At 45.8% G+C, this 18,233-nt stretch overlaps 1 protein-coding gene across 1 annotated transcript; it reads right to left on the reverse strand.

Moving 5' to 3' along the window:
• LOC108030849 (delta-1-pyrroline-5-carboxylate synthase) lies at positions 1-11,888 on the reverse strand. Its single transcript, XM_017103987.3, has 12 exons — positions 11,672-11,888; positions 6,931-7,095; positions 6,202-6,342; positions 6,032-6,139; positions 5,789-5,956; positions 5,543-5,731; positions 5,279-5,474; positions 4,577-4,818; positions 2,437-2,694; positions 1,906-2,131; positions 1,566-1,844; positions 1-505 (listed from the first exon to the last, which is right to left on the reverse strand). The coding sequence occupies exons 1-12, from the start codon at positions 11,765-11,767 to the stop codon at positions 243-245; spliced, it is 2,331 nt and encodes a 776-aa protein (XP_016959476.1). The 5' UTR covers positions 11,768-11,888; the 3' UTR covers positions 1-242.
• Positions 11,889-18,233: the final 6,345 nt, after the last annotated feature.

Consider the following 18,233-nt stretch of genomic DNA (forward strand, 5'->3'; position numbering starts at 1 on the left):
TTTAACTACACCGCACTCCCCTTACTTTATTAATTACACAAGTTGTCTCGGCAAATATTTTTCACTCAAATTAATTTCTCCCATGTGGCCACGACGGTAGCTGTCATCGCTGCCTGCACCTCTCCCACGTAATTACCCTTCGCTCAAAGTGCACTGCTCGCAAGATGGGGTGTCGAAAATAGGAGTCTACTTCAGAACGCGGCTCGGGATCCTACAGCTAAGTACAGTTTAGGTTAGATTATTTAGTCCAGCGGCAGGCTCTCGTGCAGCCACGTGCGACTGCCCCCCTCGGCGAAGTCGGCGGCGGCGTGGTCCTGTCCGTTGAGGATCCACTTGGTGGTCAGCAGCCCCTCCACTCCCACGGGGCCGCGGGCGTGGATGCGGGCGGTGGAGATGCCCACCTCGGCGCCAAGGCCGAACCGGAAGCCGTCCGCGAACCGCGAGCTGGCGTTGTGGAACACACAGGCGCTGTCCACGCTGCTCAGGAACTGCTTGGCCGCCGCATCTGCAAATGGAAATTGGGGAAGAGTGCGGAAAATTTAGAAACTGCACAATTGTGGCCCTGCAGCACAGTGCGGGCACGGACGGAGAAAGTGTTGAATAAAATTAATTTCCCAAATGATTTAAATTTGTTGTGGCAGGCCGAGAGCATGGGGATGGGGACGGGGCAGTGCTGGCGAATGCATGCATGCAAAAGTTGCACGCCAAACTTGCAGGACTTGAATTAGGATTTGGGTTTGGTTTCGGTTTCAAGTCAGACTGGCTGAATTGCAGAAGGGCCTGGCGGAATGGCACTGAGGGCTAAATTAAATTACTTGTGGAGGCACGAGGCGGTCATGCCATCACCCGCACGAAACATATCGTTGAGTACCGAAATGCACGGGCATTTAAAATAATAGCGGAGGAATTCTTGAAAACATCCTTAAAAATTAATTTACAAATGCCGTGCATTGCAGAGAAACCACCACTTTAATAAATGCCAGTTGTGATGGTTAATTTCTCAGAAGCTGTACTTTTCGCCAATTTAATTTTTATGGTCTGAATTCCCCATTTATATACCTTTCCTGCTTTCTTCGCCGTAAAAAAGGGGCCCAGAAGTATTTTAAAATTCAAAAAGGTTTTTATATCCGGTTACATTAACCACCATTACTTTTAATTACCAGCTCTTCCTGCAACGAATTTTCATTAACCGTTCAACTGCAAACTATCACGCTATTCCCTCAATTTCATAGGTGCTGCTATTCAACACACCTCGTGCAGTTTTGCCATTTGGATAAATATAATTATTTTCCAGATGCGAGTGTTAAAAACACAACCAGCGCGTTTAAATTCAGACTTTGTACCTACTTCCCCGCAGCCGCAAAAACAAAACCATCTGCAGCAATGACCATTATGAGAGCTGCCCCGACGGCAGTTTGCAATTCTCGTTACCTCACAAAAACCGAATCAAATTGGAACGGAACTAAGCGCAAGGGGTCAGGGTGGGGTCGCAGTGGGGGAGACCATTTTTCGGCTCCGATTGCCGGCAATCGAAATTAATTTTCGATTTCCCAGAGTTTCGTTACCATTTTCCGTAACAATGACATCGGTGTGGCTGCTGCCGTACGTATGGATGTGATTAATGGCCTCGTCCAAGCTGGGCACAACCTCGATGCAGCACTCGAGGGCTCCGTACTCGTGCTTCAGGCTCTTGGCCGCCGGCGGGCCAAAGGTCAGCTGCTGGTTCAGCCGGGGACCGGCGTAGATTTTGACGCCCTCCCGTTTCAGCATGTTGCAGACATCCCCGAAGATTTCGCCACTCATCAGGTCCTCGTGGATGAGCAGGGTCTCCATGGCGTTGCAGGCTGCAATAGACGGGCGGTCATGGACTGGCTTTGTGGGTTAATTGAGTGGGGTGTGGCCTACCCGCCGGATAGTCGCACTTCGCATCGCGCGCAATGCGCAGGGCCTTCTGCAGATCCGCATCCCGGTCGATATACACGTGGCAGACGCCCTCGGCGTGGCCCAGGACGGGGATGTGCAGCGACTGCTGCTGGATGCTGCGCACCAGCTCGGAGGAGCCCCGCGGGATGATCAGGTCAATGTGGTTCTCCATGGACAGCAGGTCGCTGATCTCCTCGCGCGTGGAGACCTTAAATGGGGAGCGAAAAGGTTATACTGGTTCGGAGTATCTTTAAATGTGTCTATCAATGAACTAGTTTAAGGATTTTAAGTGAGCTTGAGATATACATTTTTATACGACTTTGGGTGACATCCAAACATGATCAGAATTTTGAAATATAAAATATTTTGAAAGTTGATAGTTGAGAAATGATAAACATAAAAGCTTTTTGATTGGTCGGCAAAAGTGCAATTATATAAATAAAAAAAAAGACTTAAATAATTTGTAGATTTATCTGTCCAACCCTTCCCTGCCCTATATCAAAAAGAACACACCAGGGACACGGCGTGCTCTGCTCCCACGGTGGTCAGCGCCTCCTTGACCAGCTCCATCAGCGCCTTGTTGCTGTGCGCCGCCTCCTTGCCGCCCTTGAGGAGCAGCCCGTTGGCCGAAGCCATCGCCAAGGCGGCCACTTGGGGCAGCGAGTCTGGGCGGGATTCGAAGATGACGAGCAGGACGCCGATGGGCACGGTGACCTGCTTAAGCTCCAGCTGATCGGCGAGGCGGGTGCGCCTCAGGACTCGACCCACATTCTGCAAGAAAAGCGAATTCAGATGAGATACAAAATAATCGTTTGGGGTTGTGAGAAGGCCCGGGAAAGCCAATTCACAAGTCAGCGTAAATCGCATAACGCATACGCCATGTGGGACCGGGCCATAAAAATAACTCGATATTTATGCGACAGTTTCGTTCGCAGGGAGAACCGTTTGCGCCTCCCACCCCACATTTCGATTCCCTGGCGTCCATTTTGAGGCGTTACATAAATCAAGTCGCTCAGCGCGTCGTAATCTTTATTTATTTTTAATGGCCTGCTGCCCAACGCCCCCGCACTTGGGCTGACCCGCCTCCACCTCCAATGGGTCCTCCGTTCTCCGTTCTGCGTCCTCCTGCTGTTGTGCGAAATCTCTAGAAAATTGGCTGCAGATAACATAAAGAGATTGCGGGTTGGTCTGGGCTGGACGTCTGCTGACAGCAGTTGGCTGGCCTTGTTTGCATAGAGTGGAGACGGAGGCGGAGATGGGGCTTCGACCCAGAAGGAGTCCTCGCCACTTCTTGCTTAACCATTAAACTGGACTCGTGCGCTGGGTAAATTTGGTTATATGGTCATTATTATTGACTCTGGCATTGCAGGACGTCAAACTTTAAATTATATTTGCAAGGGACAATTGGATAAGTCAGAGCTGATGTAGTGGCGCCTTGCAAGCAGGGTTGAACTAGGTTATTGGGGGTCATCAAATAAGCAAGGAGTGTGGGGCCCAGGCAGGAAATTGAAAAAAACGAGCTAAGAAATTTATCTCACTCATCTCTTCAAAATATTTTGGCCTTAATCTGTTTGGCTACTCCATTATTCAGTATTTACTTCGCAATAATACTTTCAGTATGAAGCGTAAGTAGTCCGGGTAATTGAAAACTGAAGCACTACCAGGCACAGTAGCCCCCGTCCCGCTCACCTACTAAACTTTGGAACGCTTCTGTGGCCCGGAGGCCAAACAATGTCCGTGGCATTTGTTTGTCGCAAGAAAATAAGGGAAAATGTGGGGCAGAAAAACAGAAACACTTTTCGCCATCGGAGCGACATTTATTGAGTGCGTTATGGTTTTTTTGTATTCCCAGCCAGCTTCTTTATGTGTGTGTGCGCTCGCCTTTTTATGATTTTTCACGCTGCCGCCATTTTGTGTCACAATTTCGCTTGCCATTTTTACAATAAACTCATGTCCCAGCGCCCCCGCCCCCAATGAAAAACTTTTTCGCAGAAAAAAACACGAAGGAAAACTTTGTGCGTTTCCGCACAATCACATCCAATAAAACGGTTGGCTTGGGAGGGTGGCCTAGTGCCGAACCCAACCCCCAACCCGCTTCCAGGCGATATTCGATCAACTCTGTCTGGCGCTAAAAGGGGGCAAGGGCAGGACCGGGACCAGGATGCGGGCTAATGTCACTGGCAAGACACCGAACGAGAGCGCACACAAGAAACTGTCTTTTATCTTCCACTTGCTTAGCTGCCGTCCCATCCCGTTGCCAGCGAACTTCCGGCATATCGGGCTGTTCCGAGGGCGTCTCCTTGGACGGATTGGCCAGGTCACCAGCCGGTCGAGCATCGAGTGCCTCGTCTCCGACTGGGGTGTCAATTTTTGTTCAAGTGTAAAATTGCTCGGAGATTTCATAATGCTGTTAAGGCTTTGCAAACTGCATATGGCTCTCCAAGTCGAAGTCCCCCTTTGTTGGAGCTCATAAAATGGCCATTTCGCCAGTTTGCCAGCTTGCCGAGCAGACAAATCCCAGCTCCGGGCCCGGGGCTAACTCAATTTGGGGGTGACTTTTCGACACTGCAACAAATGCAATTTGGCCGAACCTTTCAGGGGTCACCAGCAGGTCCATCGCCCTGAAAAGTGGCCAGTAATTAAATTCTCCTACCTTGTGACTGTCCTCGGCGATTTGCTTGAGGCCGACGGAGAGGTTCTTCAGCTTGGCCGCGGTGAGCGAGAGGCGCGACAGCAGCGGCTTGGCCAGCCCGTTCTTCTGGGCCTCGGCCAGGTCCTTGGCGTTGGCGTCGAGGATGAACTTCTCGCGGCTCACCAGCAAGTCGGCCAGGGTGTTTACGGCACTGGCCCTCTGCGCGGGCGTGAGGGCCTGCATCTGGCGACTCCCGGTTCGCGCTGGAACGAGAGACGAGTTTTACAAGGTTTAAAAAGTTTCATCTGCCTAATTAACAGGCACTTTCGGCCAGCTACTGCAGCTAGCCTTAATAACAGTTTAGTTAAATTCGCAACAACGGCATGTACAGTTCTCCGAGGCCAGCGGGCAGTCCTGGCTGACCCACTTTTCCTGGCACCCGGGCTTGTTCAGCTGGTGTAAGCCCTAATGGCCATTAGCCTCGCCCAACACTTGTCATTCGCCGTTAGCATCTTGCAACTTTCTCACCATCTGAGTGAGTTGGTTCCGGCTGAGGGCTTTTCACCGGATGATTGGCCATCGATGTGGGCGGAAACCCGCTCACAAAACCGCTAATTATGCGAGTAGAGCCCTCCCTAAACCTCTTTCCATTGTCTGGCCACATCATTCTCCGTCATTATCCTTTCGCCCAGCCATAAGCCATTTCCCCTGCGGTCCACTCACCGTTCTCGGCCATCACCTCGACGGGTACGGCGTTGGCGCTCTCGGTGGCCTCCGTGAAGAAGGTGCCCACCTTTCGGCCGCCAATTATGGTTTTGATGGCCTTCTCCTGCATTCCGTTGCAGATGACCACGCTGACGCCCCGGTCCAGGGCCCAGGTGGCTGCCTTTACCTTGGAGTCCATGCCGCCGGTGCCGACCTGTGGGAAGGGGGTTGGGGTTCAGATAAGTGGGTTAAAACTCAGGGGGCCGAGAGGAGGTAGGTTACCTTTGACTTTTTACCAAACTCAATGCTGTTGCTGTCGTCGCTGGAGTAGGTGTGCATCAGCTTGGCCCCGTCCTCCCAGGGCGGCTTGTTGTAGATGCCATCGACGTCCGACATGAGGATTAGCAGGTCCGCCTGCACCTCGGCGGCCAGCATGGCGGACAAACTGTCGTTGTCCTTAATGGGAATGCCCTGGAACAAAGGACCTGGTCACGTATCAGCCCACAGGTATAGCTGCAACCAACTCACCCTCCTTGCCCCGCCGGCCGGCTCGTCGTCACGTATGAACATCGGCGGGGAAACGGCGTCGTTGGTATTTATGATTGGCACAATATTTAGGCTAATTAATTCGGAGAGCGTGCAGAAGAGATTGTTGCGTGTCTCCTCGTTGTAGAAGTCCGGCTTGGTCACCAGTACCTAAACCCAAACAGCCATCACGGCTCACTCAAATCTGTGTGTTCTAATTAGTGCTGGATGTGCTCCGGGGCTCACCTGTGCTATCTTCACGCCGTACTGGGCAAACATCGCGTCGTAGAGGGACATCAGACCCGACTGACCCACTGCAGCCGCCGCTCGTGGTTCCAGCGTGGCGCCATCGAACTAATTTCGAAGAGGAAAGCATTGGGTTAGGGTCTAGGAACTGGGCTTACTTCAGCAGCTACCTCTTTGCTGTCCTTTGGGTTGAGGGTCTCGCGCATCGACAGCGACATCAGCAGTTCCTGGGCGAGCTTCTGCTTTCCAAAGGCCACCGCTCCACTGGTGACCATCATCACCTCACGGCCCTCTAAGTGGCACTCGGCAACCTGTCAGTCAAAATGGTAATACGGTGAGTATAATTAATTTTTTTGTAAAATTATTTAAGACTGGAAAATAAAGCCCCAACGAAATCTGTTATCCAATCGTATGCTACTATGAGATTCTGTAGTCTTAGACACCTCTGCAAAGGCTTTTATTCATATTAAATTTCCTTGGCACATCACAAACTTGCTGTAATGCTTGGTGTGGAACTGATTTCACCCCTTAAACGTAGGGTGTTTGAAGGTGGAAACATTATAAAAACACTGTGCAGCACCACAAAAATGACCTCGAGTGCTCAAGTTGGGTTTAAAGTGCCAATCACCAATATGTTTGTAATAATGTTTGGGTACTTTAAAAGATAGATTCCAAATTAAAATAAACTGTGACTTGTCAGTGTTTTTAATAATCAACCAAACTGAAAATGGCTAAAAACAGCTTTCATCTAACTTCTGGACTCTTCTCGCAGAATCCTTTCGCAAACGCATTTGAGAATGGTGCATCAAACCCATCTGGATTCTAAGGTAAATAAATAAAGCTCAAAATCGTTAACGCAATGCGAACAATATTGAGCGGAATGCAGTAACGTATCCAACCTGTTCTACAATAGAGGCCAGCCGGCCAAGGGCTAGACCATGGTTGTCCTCGCGGGTAATGACTGCACTGCCCAGCTTGACCACCAGCCTCCGAGCGTACTTCAGTTGGCTGCGCTCCGTGAAGGTGGGATGCGCCTTCTCCAAACGGCGCTCCGGCGACACCAGCTGAAAACAAAGATCATAAATCATTAGACAACTTCTTCTAGGCCAAACCCACTGTCTTATCGCCCTAATCGCAAAACAACCGAGGGGAGGTCATAAATTGCGACAGCACCAACGTGAGCCGTAAAAACAACAAGCCGAGGCATAAATGGCAATCCAATTAATTAAACAGTCCCCGTCGAATGCACCTAATCAGTTCGTAATCAGCAAAACTGCAACACCAGAACCTCTTCCCTGGTGCTTTGCTCGAATTTCTAATAATCATTATGTGTGTTAATTGGTTTTTTAGCCAGCGGCGCGTGGTCAAAAACCCAGTTAGTCCGACACGCAATGCATAATCAGTTTTAAATTACGGCTAATTGAATTTCACCATTCAGCCATCGACCCATTATAGAATAATCATAAGTTATGCACAATGTGCTCTAATTGAAATGGCTTTAATTCTCGAATTCAAGTGTTTGCAACAGGCGTTCTTTGATTTAGAAACTCCTGCCATCAGAGGACAAAAATAAAACATCAGATTGATTCGTGGAAGAGGAAATCAGAAAAGGTTGTCCTGGATCTGTGGAAAAAAGTACAAATTGATAAAGGCCGTGGGAAACGTTTGAACATTTTTTTTTAAAGTTGCCATTAGGAACATCACAAACATAAACGAACGTTATTGTTAGTCGATCTGAATATGGTTGGTCATTTGGAAACGCTTGTTATTCAAAACACCAATAAAATAATTTAAAACAAAAAACATTTTTCCCTTTTGGATCTTTTCTTTTTATTTTGCGTCTCCTTCTTATTTTTTAACAAACTAATGTAGAAAAAATAATAAGAATGGCCAGTCAGCTTGTAGTGAATTCGAAACGTATTGATGTCTTAACCGATTTGCGGTCATTTATGCCTTATTCTTGGATCGAAAACACCTAGCCACCTTAAATATTTATATCCGTCATTTTAACTGAAATTATTCTTTTGTGTGGGATTTTTTAAAGGCATTGCTTTTCTTATCTCCCAAAATTGTGGCATTGTCTTTTGTTTTGCATTGCCAAGGAACCGTATTTTTAATATAATTACTTTTATGAAGTTTATTGTAATTGAAAAACAACGCTATTGCTTATAGCCGCAGCTCTCCACTCACACTTTCTCGTAAGTGGTAGAAAGAGTGCGGTCTGAAGCTTATTTATCACTCCTTCCGATGGAAGGGCATGCACCTTCCTACTCAATGTTGGGAGCTCCGATGGCTGAATAGAGTTAGCCGCCTACTAAGTTCCCAAAAAAGCTTGGCTACCTTTGCAAAGGCGGGAAATAGGATAAGATTAGCATGTCGGAAAGATAACTGTTGAGAAAACAACCGAGTAAACAGCGAATTTGTTTTGCTACCCCAACAGCTGCAGCTTATCTTCCCAGCCCGCGCATCCATCAATCAAAAGTGTTTTTATTAGCTTTTCCATTTCTTTTTCGCCCCATGCTCCACCGGCTTGTTTGGGCGAAGCTGTGATTGCCTTTCAGGCGCAATAACATCAAATCAGGGGCTTTTTGTTCGTATAGCTCGGCGCATTTGTCGTGTCAATTATTTCAGAAAAATCAACTCGAATTGAGGCGCAAATATTTTGCTTTCGTTACATTCGCCTGACAATTGTGAAGGCAAGTGTCGAGTGCAGCTCAATAAAAGCGCACGCCGACAATTAAAAATGTTCTGTTTGTCTACTTCGCCTAACTGTTCGTCCGCTCCTTATCGCAATGAAGCTTTTATCACCATCGCAAAGAAATCCAAAAGCAAAGCGACCAAATATGCTTTATGGCTGCGTCTGGCTGAAAAGCCACTTTGTTTTGCCGGCTCGCGCGGCGTATGCGTGATACCGAATGCAATTAGTCGAGGGTCAGGAGTCGCCTCCGGCGGTAGATCCCATTTCGATTGTTTTCTAATCGAGACCCAGATAGTAGCCGGAATCATTGCCCCATCTCCCGTCTATCCAGTGTCTGAGGCCTGTCAAATGCGATGACACCCCGTGTAATTACTGAGCAATTAATGCTGCCTCTGCCAACGCACATGAGTTGTGGCTCTTTCCAGGTCTCGCTCTTATCTGCAGTCCGGCCCAACCTTGTAAACTGTCGCAGCCCTCGACAGATGTTCGGCGATGATGTTGGTGGGCCCCCTGACACCGTGTTGCCCCTGCCACTGGCTGCCTTTTGTGATGTGTTTTAAGCTTGTTTCCCAGAGCTTCATGTTTCGCCTTCCCTGGCTCTGCTCCGGCATTTTTTGTTCTATTTGTACCTGGTACTCGTAAAGTTCGGGGGTGTATAGGAGTCGAGCAGGTTTGCTTCGCAGCGGATTAAGAAATTCTAGACCTAGTGATTAGGTTTGTCAATGAAGTCACATTTTTATGGCTCAGCATTGAAAACTTTAATTAAATATTGGTGCCTATTAGGCGCCAATTTATACTGAAAACGTTCTGAAATGACAACGACACACCGCTGCTGTCCGTATTGTCCGTAATTGCCTTATAATGTAGTTCCTATACATGCTCAATCATAGCTTTTGAAGTAGGCAATAAAACTTGTACAGCTCACAATGTTTCCTTGTTACCGGGCTAGTTCCTCAATATAAAGTCACATTTTTGGAATCACTACATTGACAAATGCGTAAAATGTAAGCTTAATGTGTACGTTAGCCGTAATTGGATTTTGAGAAAGCGTTCCTAAGTGATTTTGATACCCAGCTCACTTTGGGTAAAACGGTTTCTGTTTGTAAAAATTGACGAAATTACCTTGAATATTCGTGATCATCATAAAAAACGAAGACAATTTGGTGACTGCAGTCTGATCCTGATTACTAGCTCAGTTCGTGATATTATCCAATATCAACCAATGGATAAATAAATTTTGACTATAAGAGACAGTAGGGTGCATGGCGCCGGATAAACATTTATGTCACAACTCCTGTGCAGGGTACCTCTTAGTCGGGTGAACCTTTTGTCGTACTCTTTATGATGTGCGCCACACGCACAGCTCGAAAAGAGAGTCGAGACCGAGACCGAAGGCGCCATAACTGCCAACACGTGTCAAAATGAAGTGAGTCAATGGGGCGGCGGCGCCGCGTGGGAAAGGGGCCGGGAGTCGGGGGTCAGGGTGAAGGGTGCTCAACGACCCTGACCTAGGCAAATCGTTTTGAGTGTCAAAGACTGGGCCCGATGTCGGACATATGCAAATGTGACGGGCAGGAAGGGGAACGGAACCGGAGGGCAGGACACCGTCCTTGCCTGCGGGTGAGCAGCACCAACGTTGTTGCATATTTAAAGGGGTTTTAAGTTCATTGTAGAGCCGACTTCTTTTCTCACACCGCACCCCTGTCGTTGTGGGCAAATACAATATTTACACTTTTAGAATTTATTTGAACACGTTTTTGCATTTGCCTGACCCATTGGCCTGGCACGGTTCAGCAGCTGTCAAGCTGTGACAACATTTTATCAGCTTGTCGGCCTCATTCCATCTCCCCTCGTGCCTGGCTTTCATGTTAGTGCAAATCAAACCTAAACTGTAAGTGATTTACAGCTCTGAGAGCGGAGAGTCCTGGGTCGATACTCATTCAATTAGCCGGACCCGTTTTTGATGGCCCATTTGCCCCGGTTTACGGCCCGGTTTAGGGTTGCTCCGAAACCCTTTCAAGCTGTTGTCGGTCGACCATAAGGAACATAAAGTAAAATCCTACGATAGTGCTTTGTTGCTTCGATTGGGCTATGATTAGGCATGAGTGCCGGGGAAAATTTTCAGCAGTCGAGCAGTGAGGGTCCCCCCAATCAGCAGGAGCTGTTGAAAAGCTTACGCAATCAAAACAAAGCACTACACTGCGAAGGGCCCCTTGTGAGTACCACCCATGATGGCTCATCGTTCCCACAGCCATCGTATCAGAGTACCCAGGGGACCCAAAAGCCGCGAGACAATGCCTTCACGCTCATTCGTCATGACTCGGGTGCCATCATTTTCCCCTTCGCTGAAATCAACATTAATCGACGCTTATCGGTCAATAGACTGCCAATTTTTTAATAGCGTCTTAAAAATATTCATTTTAGACTCGAATGTATGCCTACAGGGTGGACCTAAATGAAATTTAAAACGGGGCATCGCGAGTATTTGCGATTTTAAGTGCATACAATCATAGACTTCCTATCTATCCCTTTCCAACGATACCCACCCCCTTAAGTACATATATTGTTGCCCAAAAGTAGCCAAATAGACCTTGGCGTATCTGGTAGTTTGTAAGAAGAGATACGCATAACGGGTAAATAAATACAGTCAGATATCAAACCTACTTATTCATCGAAGTTTCTTTTCGAAATCTACCATTCCTTTGATATTTTATGGGTTCCCACTCTGAACCAGTTTCCAACCGGTTTCATCCCTGCTCAATCGAATCTCCTGACCTGAACACAAAGAGCTGATAACGCTAGACCAGCAACCAAAGGTCCATTTGCACATTTGCACATTTGCACAAACCGAGACGGACTTTGCATCCAAGAACTTTTCCATCGGCATTAGGCGAGTGGTAAAAACACTGTCATCGCACTCCGGTTAGGCAAACCTCACTCACAGGCTGTCGGGGTCCGTGGGAGCTGAACGCCCGCCAGGCATTTCTGGATAAGTCGTGGCGCAGGCTCTGGGCCAGGTTGAAGCTGTTGCGCAGCATTTGGCAGTTGGTTCTCAGGATCGAGATGTGGGGGAACACGGATCTGTTTCAATTCACGGAACGCGTACGGAACCGCACCGTAAAGCCCGACAAGTTATACTAAGGCGAACCGACGGACTGACCGCCTTGGTCGCTGGTCGTGATAATGTGGGGAAAACATGTGTAATTGTAAGTGTTCATTGCGATTAAAATTCGGTGCACGGCTGTCTCTCTGGAAACGTTATCAGTCAAAGTAGCTCGATCGCTCCGGGCCTCTCGGATTGTGACAAACATTGGACCGGAGAGAACTCGAGGGGCCTTATCAAGTGGGGCAGCGACGGGAAGAGCGCTTATCTAGCGGCTTGGTGTTTGCTAGGCCATTAGGGCAGTGCGGAGGGTGGTGATGATGTGCAAGGTGCAAGTTATCTGGATAGGCCCTCGATACAATCCATCATCGATGGTCCTTCACAATTTTGTATTTTCCACGTTGGATTCCCATCAAATATCATTGCCACTCGACCGAAGTTGAAGCACTGAAAAAATAGCCATAAATAACAGGCAGTTGCAAATATTAATTAACTGCTGAAAATGCCGGCTTGTTTATTTCAATGGGCAGCCCCTGCCCTCGTGTCCGGAAATTGACAGCGGAGCATTCCGACGCTCGCATAATCAGTGCATATTGTGTGCAACTATCCTGCAGCCTTTATTTAATTATTTTCACAAAGCAGCTGCGTCATTTGTGGGGAATCGACTTTCAGATGACCTGTGAAATGTAGGCTTTCCCCGGGGTAAAACTCCCTGCGAAACGCCCCTATGAGCTCATTATATCCGCAATGGATTCCGGCCAAGAGCATAACCGAGCTACGACAAAAAGCGGGACTGACACCCGGACACAGAATTATTTTCATAATTAAATGACATTAAAAAGTTTTGTTGCAGCTTTGTTGCAGCCCTAGTCCCAGCACAGTTGTGTCCCGTCGTGTCCTGTGAATTTTCCTCGATTGCCGTTGCAATGCATAGAAAACCCATAAAACACAATGCCAAATGGCAACAGGCCTCTGGAGAGGCGGGTTAGTGGCCTGTCGGTCTGCCTTGGTCGGGATGGGGCTACCTGGGCTCAGATAAGTGCAAAATTATGTCCTCGTTTTCCTTCGACCCCACAAAAACTGGCGGAAGTTTTTCAATCGAATCCAGCCATTGTTCACCGCTTGGTTTCGTTCCAGTACTGACCCCAGGTTGCAAGAACTGCAGAATTTATATTCCTCGGGGCGACTAAGAAGCCAAGAACATTACGCATACGCCAAGTAGGCCACTGGCAGAAATAGCTGTCAAGTCGAGTGGAATGCTTCGGGATGATATACTAGCCTGTGGGTCTCTTCTGGCAAAGCAGTGGAAGCCCAACACAGCTTTTGTCTTTTTATGGAGCCTTCTTGTACTGGTTGAAAGCACAAAGGCAAAAACCTATTCAACTCTGAAATTGTATAAAATTGATATGTAAATATCTGGTTCTCTGGCTGAATGCATTTCAGGCTGTGTATCAAAGAGTTTTCCAATTAATTGATACCGCAACTCCGTTTCTGTGTATTTGGTGGATTCGTAGTACGACCGAGTTGGGCACGACTTCGGAACTCCAGCACCATCGAATCGATACCTCCCCCCATTTGACCACCCGAATTCATTACTTAGTCGTGTTCTTACATACCGTGCTTTCGTTGCTTTTAATCTTCTGCCTTAGCACTTTGCAATCCAAAGACAATCCACATCCTGCGGCCACAAGTTCGTCCTGGCTGCTGCTCCTGCCCGTCCTTTCCCTAATGTATGCGCATTGCCAAAGTAAGTCCTGCCAGTCCTTGGCGCAAAGACTCCCACTCGCCGCTACCCTGACGCCTGTCCCTCCGCTCCCTTTTTGCCCAGGCAGTGAAAAATTCACTTACAAAACACTTACGCCGACACCTTGCCAGGCCCCCGCGCACACACACTGCGAAGGAAACTTGTGCATTGCTGCAGAAACTTCATCAAATCCAAGCTAATCACACTTTGATTTGCATTTTGTAACGAAGAGGAGCGAGAACTTTCCGAGCAAAAAGCGCATCGCCACCACGAGCACTTAACTCTAAGCGTTGCCCCGACATTGATGAATGAAGTAGCCCCCACACCCACACGCACCACCGCCCACCGCCCTCCGCCTGCATCTGGTAATTATGCTAATGAGATGTCTTCAGTTAGAAGGGAAGTAGACTTGGCTGCCTCTGCCACTTGAGTTAAATGCAATTAATTATATTTTTTATGCCACCAAGGCCCTTGGGGATTCGATTCTATAATCGCATAAGGATACGCAGATGCACGGCGGTGTTTTGAAAACCCTGGACGCAAATATATATAAATAAGCTTAAGATACAAAACTTAAGTTTAAGTTTGAAAATGCAAGTAGTTTTTATTAGATCCCCTTTAACCTTTTTGAACTCGGAGTGGTCATAGCCGCTGTTATCTTAGATCGCCTTCTTTCCGGATTAAACGCCTTGAAACTGACTTATTGGATATCGGCACGAGGGTCAAAAGTATTCTACAATATTTGAAAATATTTTACTAGATAAAGTGTAATTAAAACTGCCCCAAGATGGAATATTATAGTTCCCGATAGAGTTGCACAACTAAATAACAAAAAAGAAGTCAAAAATATTTTATATGGACATAAGGACCGGAGGAGTGGTCCCACCTTCTGAACTTACATCTTTCCCTTTCTGTACTCGATGTTTTTAAATAATACTCGATACCGATATACTCACTCGCTCAGAAAAATGGAATAAAGTTACTATACTATACTTTTTAAAGTCAGCGGTATCTTTTCTGTAACCGGGATATACTCGTAGCCTACCATTTTGCAGAAACACGTCGAGTGCGGCGTAAGCGAAGAGCTGGTGAAATACCGCTAACGGAGTTGGAAAAAATGTTCATAAGCAATTTGGCTGGAGTGTGACAAAGGGGTCGGAGTCAGATGTGGTGTTGGCTTTTGTAAAGGCAAGATCATGGAAAACCAGTGGACGAAGTGCTGGTAGGATTAAGAGGTTGCGGATTGTGGCTGGTGATCAAGGGCAAGTAGCAGTACGGGCATGAAACAGTGGAGACATTGGAGCAATACTGTGCACCAGCACAGATCTTTCTGGGTCCAGAAGGGTCCAGTTGAGTTTGGAAGTCTTCATTGTCTGTGTGACGCTACAAAAGTGGAGCAAACGTGGACAAGAAATTCGACGAGGGACAAAAGCCGAGTGTGTGAACTATTGCCGAGTGTTACCGGAACGTTTATTTCCAGTTGTTTGAAGGTATTGGGCCAACACTAGAATCAAGCATTTCAAAGACAGGGTGGTTAATCTTTTAAAAATGTACTTTTGATATTATTTTTAAGACATTTTTTAAACTGTTTAAAATGGAGAGAAGAGAGATCTTGGCATTGCGAGTTGAAGAGTTGCAATTGGGTACGACTGGATTGAAAACAGAACTGCAAGGCAGGTTGTTGTCCTAATATGGTCTAAATAACGAAGAGGAGTCGGAAAGGAAGGATAATGGTGAAGATGGTGATCCATCCACAGAAACCATTATAAATCGGCCAAACACAGCAGGTTGGCATCAAGATCAGGGAAACGAAAGCCAATGTACATCATGGTTCACATTGAATGATGCCGAGGGCACTGTTTCGCACTTTTCTGGGTCAAGTTTTCTAGATATAAACCAAGGAAGCGTTGGAAGATTGTGCAGCTACAGTTGAGTGGAACTCTTAACAGTTGTTTGTGTATGCAAAATAGCCGCTTAGTGGAGGAGCAAATATGTTTGAAGTTTGAAGTCTGCGTTGGCTTAGAGAGAAGCAATGCTGTGGATGACACGAATATAGAAGCGGTGGCTGTGTCAGTTAGGAAATATTTCATGTACGCAAATGCGTCCCACATGTAGAAGGACTGTCCTGTGAGGGAGAAATGTTTTACATGCGATCAACCAGGACACCGAACAACGCAGTGTAAGGCAGATGCACAGGACAAAACAGAGAGAGCTACCAATGTCGTTCAGGATAATAAAGTCGTCAAAACCATCGCGTAAGTCCTTTTCTTCGAGCTGTGTTTTGCATAATTTCAGAATTCAGGGGACTTGTGCTGAACTGTGGCTCATCATGGCAGCCTTGCGTGATCTGAATAAGAATGAGGATGCGGTCGTATACATGGACAATGTTATCATTGTAATTAAGGGTATTGATGAAGAAATTAACAAGTCTTAGAAGTGACACAAGGAAATGGCTGACGCATAAATTGGAGTAAGTGGTGTTGAAACGCAAGGTAAACTTCTTAGGCTATGTCGTAGAAAACGCTACCATCAAGCCAGGGATAAGAAAATCGAGCAGTAGCTTACTTTCCGATTCCGCGCGACAATTCAAAGGGTAAAAGAGGCGGTAATCAGTGGATCCGTATTGAAGCTTTACAATCATTCTCCGGAAACAGAAATCCATACCGATGCAACCAAGTATTTGGAGGCGTTTTCCTTCAACGAGAATCCCGTGATAACTTGTGGCACCTACTTTTCTTTCATGAGCCGTAAAACCAAGCCGTGTGAAGAAAAGTATCATTCCGATGAGGTTGAAGTTCTTGCAGCCATTGGAGCCTTGGTGCTTTAAGATTATCACGGACTGTAGCGCTTTTACATAAAGAAGAGTGTCTAGATGGGCCTTGTACTTACAAGATTTCGACTGCGAAATAGCTCACAGGTCAGGTTCCCCGATGTGAGATGTCGATGCGCTGAGTGGGGTGTCATGTTTTACGTTGAGTGATAGTTTGCTTCATTGTTTTCTTACATTAATAAACAAAAGTAACAAGCCGCTTGTAACATACCATGTCGATCATGTTGGCCCGATGGAGTTGACCATGATTAAAAAAAAAAAACATGGAAGAACGCTATGGTCGACTGCCCCGATACTCAGCTTAAGGAAGCAAATGGGAAATGGAGATATATAAGCAGAAAAGCGATATAACAACGCGTCACCAGCCGGCTATTTCAGTATGTGTTATGTGGGAGGCAGACAGATTTAAGCGTTAGAGTGGGCGTGGCAATGATATAGGTATTAATAAAACAAATACATTTAAGTTAAAAGTTTGATTCTATCATAAAAACGGACAGACGGACATGGCTAGATCGACTCCTTATATCTGATACATACTTTTCGACGAATCTAGTATACCCTTTATCTCTACAAGTAACAGGTATATACATTTTTATATTACTTAAGCTACAGACTTGTGCTACTTGTCGTTTAGAAAGTATTTTAAAATACTTTTTACGCTTTACTAACATTATTTGTTTTAATACCATTGTTTAAAAATGATTGGTAAATTAGATTTTATTAGTTTTTTCTGATTTCTCAAAAGCGGCTTTCGGGCTAAACTTTAAACTCAATTATTATTCAACAGAAATGGCCACATTTGCTTGTTTTGAACATTTAACAATGCTTGAGCATTGAACTTTATTTTAGGGTTCTGGTATAATTTAAAAATAGATGTAGAATTTTTTGACCGCCAAATAATTATTTCATTGCTATTAGCAAAGTGAATAAGGATGATATTTCCGTTTAGCGCCAATATGCACAAATTAGAATCTTTTGTCCTTTTTAATAATACTTACCCTTTTCTCGCGTACTGTTTTTTGTCTAGATCAATTTTTTTCTAAATATATAACAATATTTATTTTTAGGATGAGATCAATTTCTTAGTTCCGAGCCGTTTGCAAGCTCTTTGGTCATGCATTAATAGAGCTGGAAAAACATCGTCGATGTATTCTTACATCTATGTTTTTGAAGATGTGGAGGTTTTCAATTTCGATTTATTCTCTTTACCCACATCGAGTAGCCTTTTTTAACAGGACAATAAAAGATCGGTTCGTTGTAAAAATGTCACGAATTCCCAAATGACTACAATTTTAGACCCTGTATGTAAAAAGACGAAATTTTGGCGATTTGCAAGTTTGGCTTGGTAGTCGCATCAAGGCTTGCAACCCAGTTTCCAAAGTTCATTAGACACTTGAATAATTAGTGCGTGTTGACGTTTTTGAGCTCAAAAAAGGACCAAATCGTAGAAGGAACGTATCTATGCTTTCAGGAAAAAAATCACCTCTACCTTTAGAAAATCGCCCGTGATTTCAAAACGCCAAATGTTTATTTTTGTATACATTTTGATAGAGGTCTAGCTGTTAGTCACGCCCGTAAATGAACAATCGTACAAAAGTACGGCAAGTGCAGCCTTTATTTAGCCGAAGTTTGTATACCCTTGCAGTTATAAGAAATAATGAACTTTAGTAACATCATGTGAAATTTCTAAGGATTTTTGCTGACTTCAGTGATATTAAAAAAAAAATTATTTCATTCTTTTTTCATTTATTTGAATTCGAAATTCTTAAAAGTATAACAAATTATATTCCCAATATTATAAGATAATATGTCAAGAAGCCCCAAGGC

The sequence above is a fragment of the Drosophila biarmipes genome, chromosome 3L (assembly GCF_025231255.1).
Source record: "Drosophila biarmipes strain raj3 chromosome 3L, RU_DBia_V1.1, whole genome shotgun sequence".
NCBI classification, from domain to species: domain Eukaryota; kingdom Metazoa; phylum Arthropoda; class Insecta; order Diptera; family Drosophilidae; genus Drosophila; species Drosophila biarmipes.